A 19,215-nucleotide genomic window follows, 5' to 3' on the forward strand; every position below is an offset into this window, starting at 1 on the left:
TATGACACTTAAAAATTTTAAGTCTGGTAGACACAAGGTCAAGATTACACCTGGCTGGAAGGCCTTTAATCCCTTGCTCCACTCAGTGGGTTAGCATTTTCTTTTCTATCCTCCTACAATAAAAATGTTAAAACAAATAAGGCTGGCCCCAGCACAGGAAGGTAGACGTTTGTTCAATCATTCAACAAATAGTATCTGCTTTATTCAGACACTGCTGTAGGTGCTGGGGACAAATCAGCAAACAAGACACAACCAAGCCTTCTCATAGCTTAAAGTCTAGTTGAAAGAGACAGACAACAAATATGTAAATAAGAATTTCATATAGTGCTTTGAGAAAAAACAAACAATCTAAAGAGTGGGGAAAAACAGCAGAATGGAAGCTCCTTCAGTTAGAATGGTTAGGAAAAGCCTCTCTGAAAAAGTAACACTTGTGCCAAGAAGAAAACTATGAGAAGGCACCAACCAAGCAAAGATCTAGAGATAAAGCCAGAGGTGGAGAGAAGAGAAATGCAAAGGACTGTGTCAGAACATGCCTACCCAGTTCCACTAGTATGGCCAAGGCCTAATAAGAAAACGACAAGGCAGGCAGGTGCGAAATCATGTGGAGCTTTGAAACCGGGTGAGACTTAGGGTTTTACTGAGTGCACTAGGAGATTGCTGGAAAGTTATAAAGGGGAGTAACATTATCTGAACAGCCTTTTTTAAAAAGATTTTATTTTTAGGAGAGGAAAGGAGGGAGAAAGAGAGGGAGAGAAACATTGATCCGTTGCCTCTCACACACCCCTAACCAGGGATCCAGCCTGCAACCCAGGCATGTGCCCTGACTGGGAATTGAACTGATGACCTTTTGGTTTTCAGGATGATGCCCAGCACACTGAACCACACCAGCCGGGGCCTGAGTAACTCTTCAGAAGATGCAGGAGATGGGAGGAGGGGAGAAGAATAGAGGCCAAATTGAAAACAGAGATGTCAGCTGGGAGACTATTTCATGGTTCAGCCAAGAGGCACTGGTGGCTTGAAGTAGGGTGAAAGTGGGGGAAGAGTCCAAAACCAGGAAAGACTGACCACTTGAAGTCATCTGATTATTTCAGAATTGCCCTACAGCAAACAGAGTAACATTTTATGATCCTTTTCAATTTTGGTTCTTTCTTTAGGAAAATTTTATAACATAGGCGATCAGAGAGGCCACGGAGAAGATCACTGCCAATTTGTGGACTCGTTTTTAGATGGGCGCACAGGACAACAGCTGTCTTCTGACCAGTTACCCATAAAGGAAGGTACGTTTTCTGAGCCTCCACATAAGCAAGAGGGTTTTATAAACTAACCCAAAAAGAACTGAAGCTGAGAGAAGCGATCGCTTTAAATATAATTCTACAATACTACTACTGTATAGTACTGCTATATGGCTAGAAATAAAAATCTTTCATAAGCCCTTAGTATGAAGAGTTTAATAAGTTTCTAAACTTTCCTCCCAGTTCCTAAGATTCTATTCCTTAGAGCCAATGAAAGTTTCACAGACATATGTAAGTGTATTCTACTTGAAGAAACATGAATTTAAAAGTGTTCACTGAAATCATTCCTATATCTCCTTAATGTTTTTTTTTTTTGTCAATATTGAGCACAGTTTTTATTCCCTTAAAAAATTTTTAAAGAAAATTTATAGACTATCACAAATGGAAAAAGTATTATCTGCCTTAATTATATAAATTCAATTAAAATAGAACAATTCTGTTAAGAAATAATCACTTTAATGCTGAAGACACATTAGCACTAAGCTGCTTAATGCTGAGTAAAAAGATAAAAATATAATTCTTCTCCAGGCAGGGCAGGAGAGAGTAAATTAAATGTCCATATTACTCAGGAATACTTTAATTTATTTGACTAGTCTTTTCAGCAGCACATTTTTTTCAGTGGCACTTAAAAATACCCACCACAGTAAAAGATGCCTTAATAGGATCTATGAACCCATGAACAGGAAGTTGAAAATGCTGTCTCAGAGGAATTGGATATAAAACATACTCTAAATCATGTGTATTTCTGTAATATTTTACATTCACAGAGAAATGTTTAATCATTTGGTATAGGCTCCTTGAAGATTTCACTGAAGTTTAATTCTTAGAAATTTAGCAAGCTTAGAACTACCCTTCTTTTGTTTCTTAACATTACTGTAAATATAGCACCTTTACTCAGGTCAGTTCTTCACAGACCACAAGTCTGCAATAATATTAGTGCAGAAAGTACACTTTCACATGAGAGTATACCGAATGTGGTCAATGACACTCAAAACACAAAGCCCTCTGACTCCTGCCACTTTTCCAGCTTTGTTTCCTGGACAGGACCAAGAGTCCCATCCTAACTTGTTGAGGAGTTTCGGGTCCCCCTGATGTTTAGCCACCCGTTACTACAACAGAAAAGACACCATGGCCTCTGTTGCTACACATTTTCTAAAATACTTAACTTCACCTAGTGTAACCTTCAGCAATCCAATCTATGAACAATGAGGGCAAAATAACAACATAGCAGTTATTATAATTAATTCTCCCTCTTAGGCTATTTCAGAGCAGTTCGCCAGGAACCTGTCCAATTTGGAGAAATCGGTGGTCACACCCAAATCAATTACGTTCAGTGGTATGAATGTGGGACCACAATTCCTGGAAAATGGTGATGCTGCGATCACGGTCACAAGTGCCTTCTGTTTCATCATGGCAAAAAATAATTGCAAACACTATGGTATTTGTCACATTCATTCAAAGCTGTTCTGTTTACTATGTATAAAAGTTTTAAAATCTAATTGATAGCAATATTAGATGTTTATTAGAAAGATTGCTGAGAATATTTATCAGGTTTTACAAAGTCATTTTTAGAAAGCAAGATATTAACAGAGTAACATTTTTTGGGGAAGCTGGCTCCCTATTCATGGTATTTTAAGAGATAGTTTGTTTATTATTTATCACACTGTTGTAATGTTTGAGATACTTTTATAACAAAATTAACATCAAAAACTAATATACTTCTTTAAAAAATATTTACTTTTATTAATGTGTATTCTTCCTACTGGTGAGTTAATTCCATAAATCTCTACTTGGTTTAACTTATTAGATCAAATTATCTTCAATATATATCTGGGGGAAGAAGGACCAATAGTCACACATGTTTATTTAAACTTCAATTTTTTAGCAACAGCTGAATAACTTTTCTGAAGCATTTAAATAAACATTGATGTGAATATACAATTCCTTAAATATCTGCAAATTATTTAAAGATTGTATTTGAATTAGTAAATTTCATTTCAGCTAAAAATAGAACTGAGAATGATATATTCAGTTTCAAAAATACACAACTTTTTCTTTACTCATAATTATGTTACAATGTTTGAATATACTTTGTCAAACTATCCCTTCAAGCAACTGTCTTCATATTGTTTTTAATAGAATTCTAAACAAGCTGTATGCAGAAACTGAATGTGAAGTCTGAACCCAAAGAGATAACACATGATGAGACTGCTACTGTTTTACAGGACATTTACTACATTATGATACATAAGATTTCTAGGAATGACTGTATCAGAGGATATTTTCATATTCTAACTCAGCCTGTACTGAAAATCATTCATTTTTATTCAAAAAGGTATTTTCTTAATTTGGGGACAGAGGTGGGAATGCTGCATTGTTGCCCTCATTCTGAGAGGACCCTGTACTTACCAACATGCTTGTTTTACCAATGCTACATTTTGTATGTTTCAAACAAGTAGAAACTCTGCAATAAAGAAATGTAGTTTTGTTTTTTTTTAAGGCTGAGTTCTTTATTTCTGAATGGTTCATCTCTATAAGGAAAGAAATCAGTTATTCAGAATCTACCCAAACCCCCTTGTATTTTCTAAAACTGTACCTGTTGTGTGTGTGTGTGTGTGTGTGTATAAATAATGCTGATCTCTCTTCCTATGACATCTATTTTAAAGTTCATTGTTTTAAGCCAATGACTGTTAAACGTGTTTCTTTCAAGTCGTGACAAAAATCCAATAGCACTGTGTTTCTCTGAACCATCTGCACTTCATTTTGATAAGAATTTTTTTTTTTTCTCATGTATATATAATGTCAGTGACTAAGTTAAACTACAAGACCACTAAATGGATTCAATCATCTTTATTAACCTATCACGGTTTCATTTTATACATAACATCTAGTTGTCTTCTCAAAGAGATCTACTTTTAGTACATCATGTTAATATTAAAAAGCCAACTTCAATCTAGCATTTTAATAACCTCTGGACAAGGCAAGCTAGAATATCAATCACTTTACACATACATAAGAGTAGTGTTCCAAAATTACTAGGAAGCTGCTATACTTTGAAGCAGGGGAGGAAAAAACTTTCATTTTGGTCTTTTTTGTGTTCTAGCAAATTATACTTTCAATCAACAGCAACAATGATATAAAAAAATGCTCTGCTTTTTAAATTTCTGAACTTCAATACAAATTAAAATAAAATAGTAGTATTGGAGTCTTTGGGGAGCCAGATAGCTAGCAGCTACATTCCTCAGTGTAGCTGAGTCTCTTTATCGATAACCAAGTCCAGATTGGGTATAGCTCTGACTAAAGGGAGGACGGTTACGTGCATAAGGGTTAGGCCCACTTGGAGGAGGGGCCATGGTACCTCCAGGAGGTTGAGTAAAACCTGGTCTTGGCTGATAGGCCCCAGGTTGGCTTGGAGCCATTCCAGGTTGTGAGGCAGGGGCCACAGTATAATTAGGCTGAGAAGTTTGGGTAGCATAAGTATGTGGAGGGTAACTGCTCGCCTGGTACTGCTGTGGCGGTTGAGCAGTCAGTTGTTGAGGCTGACCAGAGAAGGAAGAAGCTGGTGCCTGGGAAGTAGGTTGCTGGCCATATCCCTGGAACTGCTGAGGTTGTTGGGGTCCAGTCTGCTGACTATAGCCTGCTGAAAAGGCAAAATAAATAATGTATATATCTTATTTTTCTGTTGCTAACAATTTTCCAGAGAATTAGTCTTTACTGTTATGGATCAAAAATGATGAGAAATTTAACAAACTTAATTCTAAGTATTTACATAACAAGTATAAAATAATAAATTCTATCATATAATATTTTCAGACCAAGTGGTGTCAAAGTTTCTAAAAATGTTTAAATCTGCTCATCTTAAATTGAAACCACTATACATATATTTCTTCATTACATCTACCTCTAGACTATATAATCCCTGAGGGCAAATTCCTGTTCTAGCATAATTTTTAACATAGAGGAGATGCTCAAATGATAAAGGCCAGAAATAATGCAAAAACTAGTCACCGACCTGGTTTTGAGGGAAGACCTACTTAATATTAAACAAGATTACCGAATAAAAACACATTGTAGAGAATGAGTATTTTAAGATCAAACAGTGGTGCTACAAATACATCTAATTGTGCTACTGAGATGCTTTAAAGGTTCAGTCACTATAAAAACTAAGCCATTTAAGAATAAACATTAAGTACTTAACTTCACAACCCTTAAAATTTTTCACTTTTTTTTTAGACTCAGTATCTGATGTTTTGCCTTTACAACTCAAAATTATGAGTTAGCAGCAACAACATACACAAAAAGCATACCATATTGCCCCACAAAAATCAACATCTATATTCATTCTTTACTAAGGATGTAAATTTTTTTTTTTAATTCTGCTTCACTAAAAAATTTTATCTCTACCATGAAACACACCTGCAGCTACTTGCAATGAAACCTCTCCATTGACTGGAATCCTGTCAGCATTAAATACCAGATACATAAGAAAATTATTAAAATATGTACAACCCTGCATTTAAATAAAAAAAAAGGTTGAATGAATTTGAGTATATTCTGAACTCACCTTGAACCTGGGTTCAAAATGTACTCATGAAAGAAACCTTTTTGACATAGTCCATGAATAAAACTGGAAAAGGTCAGAGGGAAACTGGCAAACCAAGAGGGTCAAAAATGGTCCAATGTTACCATCACCACTTAAAAGTCTCCAAGCAGAGTACTGAGTTGACTATTCCCATTTCTCCCAGTCAAATTGAAGTTAATAGGACTAGTGAGATCAGAAATACAAAGTCAATTTCAAAAAAAAAAAACTAAATTTTACTCAGAGTAGAGACCCTGACTAAGTCATTAAGAGCAAGCTTAATTTTTAATAACTAAATCAAATGTCTAATGCATTTTACTTATGGTATTATCTAAATACTGAAGTCAGTTCATGATCAAATCTTCAATGTCATACAATTTCTCCTATCTTTCACATAAACTTCTTTACCTAATTTTTTTAAAAATAAGATTCTGGAAAAACAGAAGGGCTCATCTTTTATACTGGACATGTCTTATCAACTTGAGACAGTGAGAAGAAAAAAAAAAACCTACCTTTTCATCCTGACAACTGAAATTTAAACTGGCTTTTTAACTGAGTGTGGAAACAACCAGATTCTTAATTATTTCATAAGAGAGGGAACCCCTAAGGGCCTAAGATGCCATTTCATTAGCAATCTACAAGAGTCTCTGACCACATCATGGCAACACTTTAAATTACATGTATAGTCTCCCTCAAACCAATATCCCCTTCCTTAAAAAATTAGTAACTTTGGTGAAGAACACCAGAAACTGCAAGAAATGGAAATTCTGTGAGTTTTGTAAAAAATTTTATAGGACAAGGGGTCATATGGTCCACAAAGGCTAAAGTATTTACTATCTAGCCTTTTATGGCAGAAAAGTCTACCAACCCCAGGTCTAAGTTTGAGAATGCAGAATGATACAGGGAATTAACTGGAAAGTCAAGTACACTTGGGTGATCTAGCAAACCCACTGAATGGCTACATATCCTTCAATGCATCACAACCTCTTTCAGACACAGTTGCCTCATTTATAAAATGAGTCGGAGGGACAAAGTCAGTGGTCCCTAACCCTAGCTGCACCTTAGAATGATCTGCAATGCTCTTAAAATATCAAACCCTAAGTCCCACCCAAACTAAAGGAAACATAATCTCTGTGAGTAGGGCCGAGGCACCTGTAACTTTGGAAAAAAGCTCTCCTGGTGCTTCTGAGGCAGAATAAGGGCTGAAATCACCTGAATTAAGTGATTAGTGGGTCTCTTCAGCTCTGGTATCTATTATTTCTACAAATTACAAAATTTGCAACACTGATTTGTCTTTAATTTTAAAGACTGCATCCTAAAGATAACCTTCCCTCTAATATCATAATCCAAGTTTAAATTCATTCTACCTATTTTATATACTTAAAAGCTAGCAGCTACAGGTTAAATCACTTATAGCAAATACAACCCAAATAAAAATTGCTATATGCATTAAAGCATGTCAAGCTGCAATTAATGATAGAATTTTATGGTCTAGTTCAGGAACAGACAAGCTTTTTTTCCATAAAGGGCTAGATGGTAAATATTCTAGATTTTGTAGGCCACACGGTCTCTGTTTCAACTATTCAACTTGGCCACTGTAGTGCAAAAGCACCAATAGACAGTACAAAAATGAATAGATATAGATTTGTTTCAATAAAATTTTATTCACAAAATAGGCGACAAGCCAGATTTGGCCTACAGTTTGCTGACTCCTGCTCTAGTTTATATTATACTAGAAAACTCCATAAAAGAGAATTTAGGCAAGATTCAGATAAACTAATTACAGTTGAAATTTGATACTTAAACTTTCACTGTAAAACAAGAGCTGAACAAAAGCTCTTTCTTTAGCAAATGTAAAAATAACCTGAATTATTATAATCACTATGTTCAAAGCTATACTAAGGAGATTTATCATATTTAAGTATGGATAATCTTCAATGATCAGATGATAAAACAAAATATCCAAAATGCCTATTTTAAACAACTACATTTAATGTCCTTAATTTTAACTGTCTGAATTAAATTTTACACAATTCTATTTTTTTTTTTTTGCCTGCTTTTGGTATTCCTACATACTTTAGATTTAAAAACCTATGTAGATTAATTTGGTTCTTATTTGCAAAGGTGAGTAAAACCAGGTTTACATTTGTGAGTATGTGAAACAGAGTAAAGCTATTATAATAATAATCATAATAACCTGTATGTCTTTTTCCATATAAACAACTGTAAACCTACTTTTGCCCACCCCTGTATTAAGATCACCTTTCCATATATGAGGGAACTATTAATATTTTTTAAAGCACTAAGAGTATCCTGGGGTTGAGTTACATATAACAGAGGGAAAAAATTGCATTTTTGCAATTCTAAGTCACCTAAGAGGTAAGCTGATCACATCAGTAGGAGATAGCTTAAAATTAAAAACATTTTTATACTACAAGTTATTTCAGAATCATCTACTATGATTTTAAGTTTTTACCTGCCCACTGAGCCAAACACTGCACAGCCATTCTCGGCGGTGCAGATAGACTCTTAAGAAGCTACACCATCGTCTCTCGAGACGGACGGCTGCTGACGACGACCTGCCCACTAGAAAACTGAAATGCTGATTTTCTACATTTTAAAAATAAATAAAATCGATGTTACTTTCCCAATAAATAAATACTTACTTACTACCTGCTATGACAATGTAAACACTACAAGTCAAGGAATTAAGAGGAAAAGATTGAAGTTCCATGAAAATAACAAGAGCTCAAAAACCACGAGCCAGCTCCCTCTGGACCCTGCTCACCTGAATACTGAATACCGTGCTGCTGTGGTGGCTGAGGTGGTGCCTGTGGCTGCTGAGCTCCATAACCGCCCTGTTGAGGGTACTGTTGGTACATCGAACCTAAAAAAGATAAGAAAAAGAGGAAGGTTTAATGAAATACTTTTAAGGCACAATTAATTCTCTGCCCATCCAAACACATAAACACACTGAGTAACAAAGACATGGAATGTTTATTTCCTCTTTAAATGTCAAAAATAGAGAAGAATGACAATTTAATAAGTGTTTTCAAACCCAAATGCCACAGATATGTACTGCTAACGTCTGGTAAAAATCAAGTTGGTCAAAAATCAATAAATAAAAATAATAGCTCCAAATCGTTCCCAAAACTCTTTTTGTCATCTAAAGGTTTCAATAATTTTTTATTTTTTATTTTTTGGTCAGTATATGAATGGACTCTTTGGTAGCCAAGAATTACACAGTATCTTTCGTTCCAGACCTGAAAGACACCATTCACATCTGACAACAGTTTGCTTTTCCATCATCTGAAGATCCTAACAATCATGTGGAATCTGATAAAACCTAAATGTTTCCTCACTGAACTTTTTAATAATGGCAGACCTATTTAACACTAGGGATGTGTATCTGGAAAAGAGAGTACTATTTAGGGTCAGTGGACCACAGTTCCTATAGAGAAATCCTTCGGACACCCTTATTATCTGTGATTTCCAAACAAGTTAGGATCTCTTGGTTCATGTCTTTATCATCTTTACTACTTTACAGTTGCTCTAATAGTGGATTTAGCTAGATCTAATGCCTCGAGTTAGCAATAAAACTTGCATTTTATTTTATATCTAGCTAGTGTTTAAATCTTTAAAATAATTATATGTTGACTAATTCTTTCAAAAGTATTCAAACCACTTGCTCTTAATCAAAAGTATGGATAAACAGCATACTTTTGGTAGAAAGAGACAAGTACTGAAAAAAAGTCAACACATCATCTAGTGCCACTCAAATTGAAGTGCAGCAGGCAGCTAACACACACAGGCTGAGATCAAGGCGTTAATCCCGTTTGGCTGGACTGGCTGCTCAACCCCATGTACTACAGCACTAAATGAGATATGCCTGTATTTATAGCCAGTTTATTTCCTAGCAAGCAGTTGTGTGCTTTTTAGGATAGAAATAAAATTTGCTTAACTATTTTTAAGCTATTGATCCTCTTCCCAAATACAACAAAAACTGACAAAAGTTTCTTACTTTCGTAATAGTTTAAGAATTACAGTAGCACAAAAGGTTGTCCACAGTTAACCACCTTAGAAGATACCACCTGAATCCTGGATTGTATTTCATAACTAAATTTTAGAACAGAAGTTACCAGAATCTTGCACAGAAATATAATCAAGGGGGAGGAATGTGTATAGCGTATGACAATGGGTTCTAATTCTTAGAAATTAGAACAATTAACTCTACAATATAAGAATGAACAAAGAACAGGCAATAAATACATTGGCGGTGGGGAGGGGGCAGGTGGTTAACATCATTAGCAATCCGTATTTCAAATACAGAAAGATTAAACAACGTACCCAACGTCAATATATCACAGCTAATTAGGAATTATCATTAGAACCCAGGCATAGCTCTAGATCTTTTATAGTTTTTTGAGTTTTATACATGTTATCTCATTTAATATAAACATTAACTTAGTTATCATCAAAAAGGCTGAAAAGAAGGCTCTATGTTATAGACTGTTGCCATCAATGGTTCTAAGGAACTCCCACTCAAAATAGCATAACTATTTTCCTCAATAAAAACTCAAAGGGCCCTCAATGGTGTGGCTTAGTTGGTTGAGCATCATCCCACAAAGTGAAAGGTCCCTGGTTAAAATTCCCAGGCAGGGCACATGCCTGGGTTGCAGGTTCTGACCTTGGTCGGGGCATGTCTGAGAGGCAACCAATTGATGTTTCTCTCTTGTATAAATGTTTTTCTCCTCTTTCTCCCTCCCCTCCCCTTTCTCTAAAAATAAATTAAAAAAATATTTTTCAAAAAAATTTTTTAAACTGAAGGGGTACAACTATTCTTAAAGCAAACACACACTATTTTCTTCCTAATCTGCTGTAAACCCATTATTAAAATGCCAACCTTGGGGTTAAAAGTTTCAAGGTTTATTCCTATCTCTGCAAAGTATTCCTTTCATTTATTTTAAACACACTTCATTCAAGTCCAAAATGGGATTCTCTGTCACAGTACTCTGAAATATAACTAAGAAATCTGTGTTTAGTTGTTAAAAAGAAGGAATAATTATAGAGACTTCAAAGGAGAGAGCTATAGGATATATTAAGTGAAAAAGCAAGGTGCAGAAATACTTTAGAATAAGCGATGTTTTGAGTAAAAATATGTGTATAAGCTATGTTTTGTATATTATATTTTCAGAAAGAATCAATGGTAGAATAAAATAAAAGTAATAAAAACTATGCTACCTAGGGATGAAAGAAAATAGCATATAGCAAAGAGTATGATGAGACTTCTGGGGCGGCACTTTGTTACACACAGTGGTAGCCAACCTCCATGATGACCCCCAATGACTTCTGCACATGAACAGAATGTGGTAATGGGGTGATATCCTTTACATTCTTATTAGAAAGAGTAACTTCACAATACACAAATGAGCAAAGAATAAGCAAAAACCATGTAAGTATTCATTGCCTTGTATAGTCTCCTCTCACACTCAATAGGGCTGATCTGTGCATCAATGGAATATTGCAGAAATGACATTTTTGAGGACAAAACATAAAAGACAGCCATCTTCTACCTTACTCTCTTGATCATTCACTCTGGTAGAAGCTGCCATGTCATGAGATTATCTAAGTAGTTTATGAGAGAGGGAGGTCCATGTAGTAAGGAACTGAAGTCTCCTGCCAACAACCATGAGAGGGAGTCATCCTTGAAGTGAATCCTCCAGCTCAGGTTAAGCTTCAGGTGACTGCACCCTCATGAGAGACCACTCAGCTAAGCTACTCCCAGATCCCTGACTCTGAAACTATATGAGATAATAAATGTTCTTAACATCTATGTTTTGGAGTAAACTATTACATAGCAATATATAATTAATATACATAGTTTTGACTTTGAAAACATGACAGCTACTGAAAAAAAAACTTAAGATGCATAATCAAATGAAAAATCTAAACCTTGTTATACTCCTGATTTGAACAAGCTGCCAACTGTAATAAGACAATTATGATAAAATTAGGAAAATTTAAATAGAGGCTACAGTTGACCCTTGAACAAGGCAGGGGTTAGTGGTACTGTTTCCTCAATGCAAAAGTCAAATATCTGCGTATAACTTTTGATTACCCCAAAACTTCAGTGATCCCTTGGTGTCTGTGGAGGATTAGTTCCAGGACCCCTTGAAGATAACAAAAGTCTGCAGATGTTCAAGTCCCTTAAATAAAATGGTATAGAATGATGGATACTGTCCATCCTTGGTATCCGAACATTCCTAATTACAGATGAAAAATACTGTTTCAATTTGCAGTTGGTTGACTCCACAGATACGAAAACAGGGGATACAGAGGGTCAACTGTAGAGTGAAAAAAATCCACATATAATATAGTGGACCCATGCAGGTCAAACATATGTTGTTTAAGAGTCAACTATAGTTAGTATGTGCTGACATTTAACTTTCTTAGTTGTACTATTAACATGGTGGTTATACTTAAAAAAAAGATGTAAGTATTCATTTCCATGTATAGTCCCTCTCACACTGAATCATTTTATCTCACATTTTCATTTTGATATGCATACTTAAATATTTGAGTGAAATAACATGTGTAGGATTTGAATTAAATACTCCAGCAAACTTTTTAAAGTGTGTGGGGGGGAGACAGATGTAGTCTATCTCTACTTTTTTGTATATTTCAAATTTTACAAAATAAAAGCTAGTTAGAAGTCTACTCATTTTATCAATATGATTTTACAGATTTTAATTACATCCTTCCCATTTTTTTGGACTGTCAAACAGCAATACATCCTGGTCTCTGATAATTTTTAGTGTTCGTCTCTGTATCCTCACCACAGCTACTCAACTGTATATAGTCTTCCAATAACTGAATCACCTCGCTTATCTGAAAAAAGGTAACATTGTCCATTTTGTTTCTTCTCATAATGTTCAACATTTTGTTGATCTTTTTAACTGAACAACATATTAAAACGAAAATCCTTGGAAAAGGAATTATAATTCCAATGTCCCTTTTATGGAATTTAAGAGACTCAGAATTATTTATTTTATTTTAATTATTTCATATTCTATATAAGAGACTGGTATGTTTATCAATCATTAGTAACAGATTTTTATGTTGATTATTCTGCACAAATTACAACCAGCAGTTGATTTAATGAACTGGTGATGTCAGGGACTCATTCATTACACATCATACATCAAGAAGTACTCATTACAGTAGCCTATAATTCATCTTGGGAATCTATAAATAACTGATATTAATCTAGGGTTGAGTGAGCTATCCAATACAATAGGCACTGGCAACACATGACTATTATGCACCTGAAATATGGCTAGTCTTAACTGGGATGTGCTGTGCTTTTAAGTGCTTCAAATCACACCCCAGATTTCCAATAGGCAGTATGAGTAAAAAAGAATATAAAATGTTAACTTTTAAATAATGATTCCATGTTGATACACTGGATATATCGGACTTAATACAATATATAATAAAATTAATTTTACCTTTTTAAAAACGTTTTTAATGCAGCTTATAGAAAATTTTAAATTCCAAGACTTCCATTGTATTTCATTTAGCTAGCACTAATCTAGAGATTCATCGCTAGAACACTCATTCATTGACTGATGTTACATATTAATAACATAAATTTTTTATGTTGTATATTTTAAAGTAAACTTTAAAAAGTGACAGCTTTAGCAAGGCATCCATGCCACCCTAAAAGAATTCAATGCTGATGAAACAGTGTTACTCTGATGCCTTTGGAAAAGTAATTGGTTGCTAAGGGGTCAGCGGTGAGAGATAATTTCTGGATTTTCACTGTATATCCTTTTATCTTTTTAAAATCTGACCTATTTGAAAATAAATTTTCAGTGAAAACAAACCTGATTGAATAATTTGACATATTGTTAGTGTAACCTTAATCCTATTCCTGTGTTAAGTGAACAGCAAACATTATTTGGTAGAATTATCCAACTGCCATTATACAACAGTATATACTGCTTAAAATTGGATTTATGAAAACAACAACAAAACAACAGATGTTAGTTCACCTTATGCAGCCATTAAACTCCCATCATATCCAAAATCTGCTTTTGCTTCCCTATTTCAGCCCACCTCTGCTTCAATTTTAGTTGGTTACAGTTTTGGCAGTTGCATCTTGGTGCAAAGGGAACACTGTGAGTCAAGTTGGCTGAGAAGAGGTTTAAGCAATAAGAAATTCTTCCCAAACCACTCATTCATCAGCAAAATGCCACCCACTAGTCCCTTTGACTAGCGTCCATCCAGTGGGAAAACTCTAAAAGTGTCGCCACAGCATGATTAGAAGTATCTTACAAAAGTGCTGGGTTCATTTTAGGCTAGGACTTTTTTTTTTTAAGTCACTGACTTCTGTTGCAGAAAATACATTGTACCACCACATAGCCTCTTTATACAAATAGTAGAGCGCCACCTAGTGTTTGCTTTAAAGTGGAATGTGCAGTTTTAAAGGTAGTTTCATGTATGGGCAATTTACAGAACAGACATTTTAATATCTGGAAGGAACCCTAGATATTAGTAATTACAGTAGTTTCCACTCACTTGTCTATGGAAAATATGTATCTTATATATCTTACGTTTCTTTTTATACATACCTATGACATAGTTTAATTTATAAATTAGGTACAAGAGATTAATCACAATAAATAATAAAGTAGAACAATTAACAATATACATAATAAGTTACAGGAATGACTTAGGGGCCATTATAAAGTAAAATAAGGGTGACCTGCACACAAGCACTGTGATACCACAACAGTAGGTATACCCAAGATGGCTACCAAGTGATTGACATGCAGGGAACATATCCAGTGGACAAAAGGATGCCTCATATCCTGGACAGGACAACTCAAGATTCCATCGTGCTACTCAGAACAGTGAACAATTTAAAAATTACAAATTGTTTATTTCTGGAATTTCCCATTTAATATTTTCAGACCACAGTTGATCGCACACAGGTAACTCAAACTGTGGAAAGCAAAACCGTGGAAAAGGGGAAACTACTATACTTAGCCATGTTCTACAGAGCTCCAAGGGTTTCAATGAGGCACGTCAGTGCCTGTCTGCTGTTCTGAGCTTCTGGCCCCTCAATTCCCTTCACATATGGCAGCAATTTTCAGTGGGTGTGCCACACAAAATTTTAAAACATTCAATACCTGACTATTTAATCAGGGGCACTGACCTCTTTTCCCTTAAGATTGTCAAATTGAAAAATGACAACAGCCAGCACAACAATAGCTGCCAGTGTGAATGCCCTGTCTTGAACCATAAATACACAGGTTATATAATAGAGTTGCACAATAAAATTACATCTGATTGGTTAATTCTTGGTACCAGAAATCCTTATATACAAGTACAGGCATCTGATTTTTTTAAAGTCACTTCTTTGTAAATCAATCAAATCATATCTATTTTTTTGTCATCATGGCAAAAAGTATATTTTTTGGTGAACTTTAGTAATTAGTTTATGTGTGCACCGAGATGAAAAAGGCTGAAAATTGCTCACATATGCAGTGACCCCTTTTTATCATATTGTACAATAATACTGAGCTTGCAAGTTATATTTCATTCAGGACTAGACATTCTTTTTAATACCACTAGATTAGTCCAATTTTCAGAATTTGCAATGAGAAAATACCAAAACCCACTGAGATTAAATTGCTCATTCGAGAACATATCATTTAAAGAATAACAGTTCGATTTTAAAATACACTGCTTTTTCCTCAATCGACACTGTTACCCTGGCCAGGTGGGTCAACTGGTTAGAACATCATCCTATACACTAGAGGGCTGAGGGTTCAATTTCCAGTCAGGGCACATACCTAGGCTGCAAATTTAATCCCTGCTCCAGTGCATACAGGAGGCAACTGATCGATGTTTCTCTCTCACAACAATGTTTCTGTTTTTCTCTCTTCCCTCTTCCCTCCCCTGCCCCTTCTCGTTCTCGCTTTAAAAAATAATAATTTTATTTTTAAAAAGACATTGTTAACTGTACAACTATATAAAGGATTCTTTATCTTTCAAAAAAACACTTAAATAAAACTATGCTTTACCTCTATTTAAAAAATATTTTTAAATTACAAAAGTAATACAGATGCAAAAGGGGGAGAGAAAGAAAACAGCATCTAAAGTATGACCTCAATGGGTCACCTCTGACCACGGTCACCACTGACCTAGTGACTGGTATGAATTCTTCCTGATCTTTCACCTTGTATTTTTATACATATAAGCACTTTAGGTATTTTTTCCTTTTCAATAAACAGAAGCATACCTGACATATTGCTCTATTTGTTTTTTTTAACCCCAAAACATACCATATCAGTAAATCAAAATCTTTCCCAACTCTGTTCATAGCATGAATGCATATGTAAATGTTTACCATTACCAACAATGCTGGAATAAACATTTCTTCACATGTACCTTTCTGCACATGTGCTCTAAGCTCTATTTTACCTTCACTCTGACCTGCTTGTGTCTGAGCTCCAGTATATGGTAGCTGTTGTGGCTGAACTCCTGGGGGGTGAGCTGTGGAGGAGGAGGAGGCAATGCTGTCAGGTGTTCCTGAACGGTCTTCTGCAGGAGCACTGGGTGGCCCTGGATGGTCATAAAGTCAGTTCAGTTTCTAATACAACACCATTTCCCAGAAAGCTCAATTCGTAAGTTTGGTTAAGAGACTAGAAGTCAAAGTACTATAGAACAACCACAAAAAACAAATGTAGCATTTTACATTGAATGTATATGTTATTTTCTCCTTCGCTCCAGTCTCTTAAGAATCTAAAGTTATAACTGGAAATCCTTCCCTATAAATTATAGAATAGTAACCGCCTTCTTCAAAAACCAAAACTCATCTCTGCAATACCAATATCCTACACCTTATGTAATCTATTTTGAAGATCATCCATAAGTATCACTTCATTCTTTATAGGTCTGTATTGCCCATAAATAAAGTTCAACCCTCTAGTTTGGTATTCAAGGATACACACTATTTCTTACAACTCTTCTTCTCACATGCCCCCTTCAAGTAATCTATTCCCTATTCCCAAAATATATCTAACATTTTTTCTGCCTTCATTGCATTATCACTGTTCCCTCCACTGTCCTATTGTCACATATCTAAATATAACACTTTTTAAAACTCAGCTATAACTCCACAGTTCTAGTAAGCCTTCTTTACCCATAAATACTTTTTTCCACTTGTGAACATCTACAGAGTATAGTTTTATTATGACCCTTACCAACTTCTACCTTGTGTTTCTGAGCAGGTCCTAAATCTTCCCTCTTAGACTACAAGCTCTCTGGCCAAATTCCTTTGTGATTCTTTTCCTCTGCCTCACAAGGCCTAGCTCTTTTATCCATGGAGCCACTCAAATTCTTCCAAAGCAGGAAATGGAGAGAATTCACTCAAGTTCCAATACTATGACAGTTAAAAAAGTCATCAGGAAGACAACTCTTGATATGTTTACTCCTTTAAGTTCTTTTGGTTTGGAGAATATAGAAGAGTGGTTAAAAGCACAGGTTTTGGAGCCAGACTGCCTAGGATCGAGTGTCTGTGTAACTCTGGGCATGTTACTTAATCTCTTTTCTGTGCCTCAGTTTCCTCATCTGTACAAAACAAAACAAAACAAAAAAACAACACACCTAATTCCTACAATATAAACTTCCTATAAAAATAAGTTAGCGAGTGCTTACAAAAGTGATTATTTAGCAAGAGGTTATGAAAGTGATTACCACTTACAAACCTCCACATAAGTGCTAGCAGACTGATTTCCCTGAGGGCAAACACCTATCCCTTGCACTGGTATATCCCGGAACTTAGCACTGTATGAGGCACACAGTTGGCAGCTATTAGTCCAGGTTTGATGAGAACCTAAACTAGGGTAACAGTAGTGGTGGTTACACAAGAGAAACTGATGATTACCAGAGTAAAATGGACAACTGCTCCTGTGTACCACCATTTCACTGACATTTATATACATGTAGATATTCATGTACACATCCCTCCTACAAAAAACTATTATCCTTAAAATATGTATTATTTAGATTCCTCTTTTCTCTCTTGTATGTAAACAATTAATGTAGTTCATCCTATCTTTGTATTATTTCATCCTTCCTTCCCATGTCCACATTCACTATTATAGCCAAGTTTTGCACCACATCACACCTGAATAACTACAAAGTATCCTGGCATTTTCAATGTGTACATTTTTTTCTACTTCAACAAAGCTACCATAAAAATGGTCTTCAAATAATGTGAATTGTATTAGTTATTATATTCTAATAAAACATTTTAAGCCTAATCTCATATATAACTATTTACACCATTTGGCATTTCTTAAAGTCTTTAAAATTAGAAAGCTATAATAGCAACTCATTACAGTTGTTTGAAAAATGTTTTTCAGCTGTACCACCTGTCTCATGTCTTATTTTTCCAAGAACATACATCATATACCAAATATGTCTTCAGAATTTCACACAATTCTCTTTAATGAATAATCCCATAAAGTATCAAAGAAACAGAATATAGACTGAACCCTCTATTTCTAGTTACTGATAAAGGCAAAATAAATTCATCAGGTAATCCCTCTCACAGGTAACAACTAAAAACCTGAACAAAACAGAAGAAACCTATAAAAATCACTGGAAGTCAACCAAATGTCAGTGGAAATCAGAAAAGTTTACCCCAAATGGAATTAAAATGGGTAAAAATTGCAAGTCCTGACCTCTGCAGCTCCAACAACAGAAAGCCACAGTGTTAATTTCATGGCTGACCAAGTATCTAGAAGTTTAAAGGGAAAATCCTTGAAGTAAGAGACCCAGCAAAGGAGTGAGACCTAAAATATGAGTATAAGCTCAAATCCAAATCCCCAGCTGACCAAAGTTAGGAGGGGGAGAGTGAGACACCCAAGAGGGCTCAGGAAAAAAAGCAGCACCTAGAACTGAACGAACTGAGCTACTATAATCCAGGGGAAGACAAATGAGTAGTTTCAGTCCATACAAGTTAACTCCCCGCTAGATCAACAGTAGCAAAAAAATCCTTAAAAGAGCCTAAAAAAATCCCAAGTCACTACAACATATTAATAACCACAATGTCCATAAAAAACTATCAAGACATACAAAAAAAATGTTTTTAATGTGCCCATACTCAGGGAAAAAATGGCAGGCAAAAGAAACGGATTTCAAATTGGCCCAGATGTTACATATAGCAGACAAACATCTCAAAGTAGCTATAACAAATATTTTTAAAGAGCTAAACAAAAAATCACTCAATGAATTAAAAGGAAATAGTCAATGAATGTAAAGGTAAGG

The 19,215-nt window shown here is 35.1% G+C and overlaps 2 protein-coding genes across 4 annotated transcripts in view; one reads left to right on the forward strand and one right to left on the reverse strand.

Annotated features, from left to right (window-relative positions):
• Positions 1-3,791, forward strand: part of ABI3BP (ABI family member 3 binding protein) — a 266,911-nt gene extending 263,120 nt beyond the window's left edge. Inside the window, exons 61-62 of the mRNA XM_090276076.1 lie at positions 1,155-1,277; positions 2,550-3,791. Of these exons, the coding sequence (XP_090132202.1) occupies positions 1,155-1,277; positions 2,550-2,665 (239 nt within the window). The 3' untranslated portion in view covers positions 2,666-3,791. The remainder of the gene's footprint in view (positions 1-1,154; positions 1,278-2,549) is intronic.
• Positions 3,792-4,127: 336 nt separating this feature from the next.
• The window catches only part of TFG (trafficking from ER to golgi regulator), a 36,453-nt gene continuing 21,365 nt past the window's right edge, over positions 4,128-19,215 (reverse strand). Inside the window, exons 6-8 of one of the 3 annotated variants that reach the window (XM_090276074.1) lie at positions 16,363-16,503; positions 8,660-8,758; positions 4,128-4,932 (exon numbers count right to left, since the gene is read on the reverse strand). In XM_090276074.1, the coding sequence (XP_090132200.1) occupies positions 4,553-4,932; positions 8,660-8,758; positions 16,363-16,503 (620 nt within the window). In that variant the 3' untranslated portion in view covers positions 4,128-4,552. The remainder of the gene's footprint in view (positions 4,933-8,659; positions 8,759-16,362; positions 16,504-19,215) is intronic. The other 2 variants (XM_090276073.1, XM_090276072.1) reach the window with 2 other exon arrangements.

This window comes from Furipterus horrens, unplaced genomic scaffold, assembly GCF_987537825.1.
Source record: "Furipterus horrens unplaced genomic scaffold, mFurHor1.1.pri manual_scaffold_1, whole genome shotgun sequence".
NCBI classification, from domain to species: Eukaryota; Metazoa; Chordata; class Mammalia; order Chiroptera; family Furipteridae; genus Furipterus; species Furipterus horrens.